The 3,974-nt window shown below is 53.4% G+C and overlaps 1 protein-coding gene across 1 annotated transcript; it reads left to right on the top strand.

Moving 5' to 3' along the window:
- Positions 1-1,205: 1,205 nt before the first annotated feature.
- Positions 1,206-2,156, top strand: LOC149875661 (olfactory receptor 52K2-like). The gene has a single exon (XM_090062072.1). The coding sequence runs from the start codon at positions 1,206-1,208 to the stop codon at positions 2,154-2,156; it is 951 nt and encodes a 316-aa protein (XP_089918198.1).
- The last annotated feature ends 1,818 nt before the right edge of the window (positions 2,157-3,974 follow it).

Genomic DNA, 3,974 nt, shown 5'->3' with positions numbered 1-3,974 from the left:
AGTCTCCATCCTTGGAGGCTGTTAAGACCCAGCTCTACAAAGCCTTGGCTGGGATGATGTAGTTGGGGCTGGTCCTGCTTTGAGCAGGGGTTGGACTAGATGTGACCTCCTGAGGTCCCTTCCCACCCTCATTTCCTATGATTCAATGACAGCTAGCAGCACTCAAAAACATCACACCCAGTAAGTGCCCAGCCAGAGCTCCCCAGTCCATATCCTCCCACAAACCCCCCCAGCTGTGTTTGTCTCCTGGCGTAACAAGGCCAGGTGTGGACGCACTCCAGGCACCACTACTCCTAGATCATCCCTGCCTGGGATCTGCCCAGCCTGGGCTTCAACCCCCAGCAAGGCAGAGTCCCCACCTCTGGGCACCTATTCAAGAAGTTTTTTTCTTGAGATCCAAACTGTATCTACCTTGCTACAGCTTCAAGCCATTGCTCTGCCTCCTCGTCTCTGCAGCAAGAGAGATGAGATGCTTTCCGTCTCCTTTACAGCAGCCCTGCAGATGCATGAAGACTGCTGTCTGTATGAATGGAGCTCAGGGGTTTCCAGCTGCTCGCTGCCAGCTCCCTTCCTGCAAAGGCCAGGCAAGGTGCAGGGTGGCGGCCCAGGAACACCCAGTGCTCCTAGGTGCACCCTGGTGGAGCTGAGCCTGAGCCTAGGGAAGTTAGTCCCAGCTGCGCATCAAATCCTACCTCTGTGCAGCTGCAGAGTCGGGGCTGGGGCAAAGCTGGAGGCAACAGTTCAAAAAGCTTCCCTCCAGTGGGGCTGCTGTCTATTCCAGGTCCTAGGGCTCTTGCATTACAGCAAGGCAATGAGTGCACATGGCCATTGGTGGCTGTGGGGTGAGATAGACACTGGGGAGCTCAGGGAGGAACCGTGTGCTGGGTTTACAGGAGGCATTTGCTTACAGTGGTCATCTGTCTTCCAGGCCGTTCACTTTCTACCCACTGTGCCTGTCCATCACTAATCAAGGAGCTTGAATGCCAAGATCATTATCCCAATGTAAGTCATCTCAGAGCCGTCTGTTGCTTGCACCAATGCGAAGTCGTCCCCAGAGGTGAGAATGCTCCCACTCCTGTCCAAACCAGTTAACCCTGAGCCATAAAGACACCATGATTATGGCAGCTTGGGTTATGTCATGTCTTAGGTATGTGTTTTAACAGGGCAGCAGACAGGGACACGATATACCACTGCAGCCCTCCACCATGGTGCCTTCCAATGAAACCAACCTCCATCCTTCTACGTTCATCCTCATTGGTATCCCAGGGCTGGAGGCTGCACATGTCTGGATGTCCATCCCCTTCTGCACCATCTATCTCCTCGCCCTGGTCGGAAACTGTCTCCTCCTGGCTGTTATCAAGACCGAGATGAGTCTCCACCAGCCCATGTACCTGTTCCTGGCCATGCTGGCGATTGCTGACCTGGTCCTCTCCACAACCACCCTGCCCAAAATCCTCACCATCTTCTGGTTCACTAACAGGGACATTAACATCAACGCTTGTCTGGCTCAGATATTTCTCATCCATTCTGTTTCCACCATGGAGTCTGGGTTCATATTGGCCCTGGCCTTTGATCGCTACGTGGCCATATGTAACCCTCTGAGACACTCGGCTATCCTCACCAACAGGGTCATTGCCAAGATCGGGCTGGGGGTGGTGGTGAGAGGGGCCGTGCTGCTGGCCCCGCACCCCTTCCTGCTGAAGTGGCTTCCATACTGCAGGACCAATGTCATTGCTCACACCTACTGCGAGTTCATGGCACTGGCCAAACTGGCCTGTGCAGACACGTCATCCAGGAGAGCCTACAGCCTGACTGTTGCCTTCCTCACTGGGGGCTTGGACCTCATCCTTATTTCCCTGTCCTATGTGATGATCCTCCGCTCCGTCTTCAGCCTCCCCTCCAAGGAGGCACGTCTCAAGTCCCTGGGCACCTGTGGCTCTCATGTCTGTGTCATCCTGGTGTTTTACACCCCAGCCTTTTTCTCGTTCCTGACCCACCGCTTTGGTCACATAGCTCCCCAAGTTCACATCCTCATAGCCAACCTGTATCTGCTCTTCCCTCCCATGATGAACCCCATCATCTATGGTGTCAGGACCAAGGGAATATGGCAAAAAGTGCTCATCATTAGTGGCAGCAAATCCACTGGGAAGGTCTGATGTTGGAAAGAGTCATCCCCACACAGATAACGCTAGAGTCAGCACCGGAGGATTCAGATAGCAAGGTTATGCCCTTCTGCTAGAACCAGCCCTACAGCTGTTGTGCATCTGTCTCCTGCATGAAACTGCCTTGGCCTTTCATTGGCATGTAACAATAGTATTCGCTGGCTTTTGTTTTTAAATCACTTCATTCATACTGAAGGTCTCAGGTTTCTGGGGGCTGAACAGACACAGTAGGCACATCTACACATGCATTTGATCTGGGATCAGTTTACTCATGAGTAAACTACTCACATGTAAATGATCCCAGGCAGGCATCTACAAATTCAGGAAAGTGGGAGCAGATTTGCTGCTAATGGCAGTAAAATGCTCCCACTTCCTGGGGCCATGCAATGGGTCCCTGCCACCACCGAGGGGAGCTATCCCAGGGGCTGACAGGGAACATGGTGCTGGGACATAACACCCTGCCCGGGCGCTGTCTGCTGCCAGGGAGGCAACAATGTCCCCCTGCCCCAAAAGCAGGAAGCTCCTGGCCTTGGCTCCCTCATCAGGGGTAGAGGACTTGGAAAGAACTGCAGAGGAGGGACAGACCCCAGCTTCCTGCCCTAAAGCACCAATGGGGCAGCTAGCACCTAGCTCACTGCTAGCTGCCCCACTGGCAGCTTGGGGTAATGGGCTGGGACGTATTCCACCCCTGAAGTGCTTTCCAAGCCCTGTGCCTCAATCGAGGCACAGAGCTGGCATCTGCCCATGACCAGGACAGTTCTCAGCCTCTGCTCCACACACAGGATGGAGGCTGGGGAGCTTGTTCCCCACTCAGCTCTGTGAGCACAGGGAGCATCCAGTGCCAGCTCTGCACGGTGGGGATGGCAGACAGACCCTTATCTCCAAGCCTGAGCTCCACAGTCATAGGGCTCGGGCTGAGAAACCCATATCTCCCAGCACCAGCTCCAAGACTGTGGAGCTGGCACTGGTAAATAAAGGTCTCCCAGTGCTGGCCCTGCAGTCATAGAGCTGACACTGGGAAATAAGGATCTCCCAGCCCCCTTCTCCCCAATCATGATGGTGAAGTGGGGACTGGGAGATAAAGATCTCTCAGCCCCCTCTCTCCAATCATAATCTTGGAGCAGGAAGACATAGTCCCCACCTGGGCTCCAGTGGCAGAGCCCACCCCAGCAGCAGGCAGCTCCCAGGGGCAGGAAGCAGTATCCTTCCCCGTGGTGGATGTCTGACCAGGAGCAAATTTGTTCCCAGTCAGGCATCTACACAAGCACTACTGCACCATTACTAATTGAAAGTAAATTTGCCACTTGCATTTGCAGGTAGCAAATTTACTCGTGATTAGTGAGGAGCACATGCATAGTAAGCATGTGCACATGTAGACACACAAGCTTACTGCACAGTAAACTATGCTACTGTGCAGTTAAATGACTCATGTAGATGTGCCCAGTGGGAGAAAGAGTCTCTGCCCCATGATCTGAAACCAAAATGGAAGGGGGAACCATGCTGGATGAAATGCATTTTTAATCTGATCTCCAGGGTATGTGGTGTCCTCAAATGTTATGTGCTCCCCAATCCCCTTTCATGCTAGTCTCTGGGGCCCGGTTTATTTCAAGGCTGAGACCAGCAGCTCCAGAACCAAGAGAAGGGGCCATCTAGCTTCAGCACCCCTGTCTTTCACAGCCGCTCTTCAGTAGAGGCAAATAAGGTCTGAACTCTGGAAGGACTTCACACCATTGAGAGCAGGCACTCACAGCAACGTGACAACAGCTTTCATAGCAGCTACCAGGCCACTGGAAGATAGGAGGGAAATGTCTG

The sequence above is a fragment of the Crocodylus siamensis genome, chromosome 1, assembly GCF_052110815.1.
Source record: "Crocodylus siamensis isolate JL-2025a chromosome 1, ASM5211081v1, whole genome shotgun sequence".
Taxonomy (NCBI): domain Eukaryota; kingdom Metazoa; phylum Chordata; order Crocodylia; family Crocodylidae; genus Crocodylus; species Crocodylus siamensis.
The sequence above is the reverse complement of the archived record's forward strand: the minus strand, read 5'-3'. Positions and strand labels throughout refer to the sequence as shown.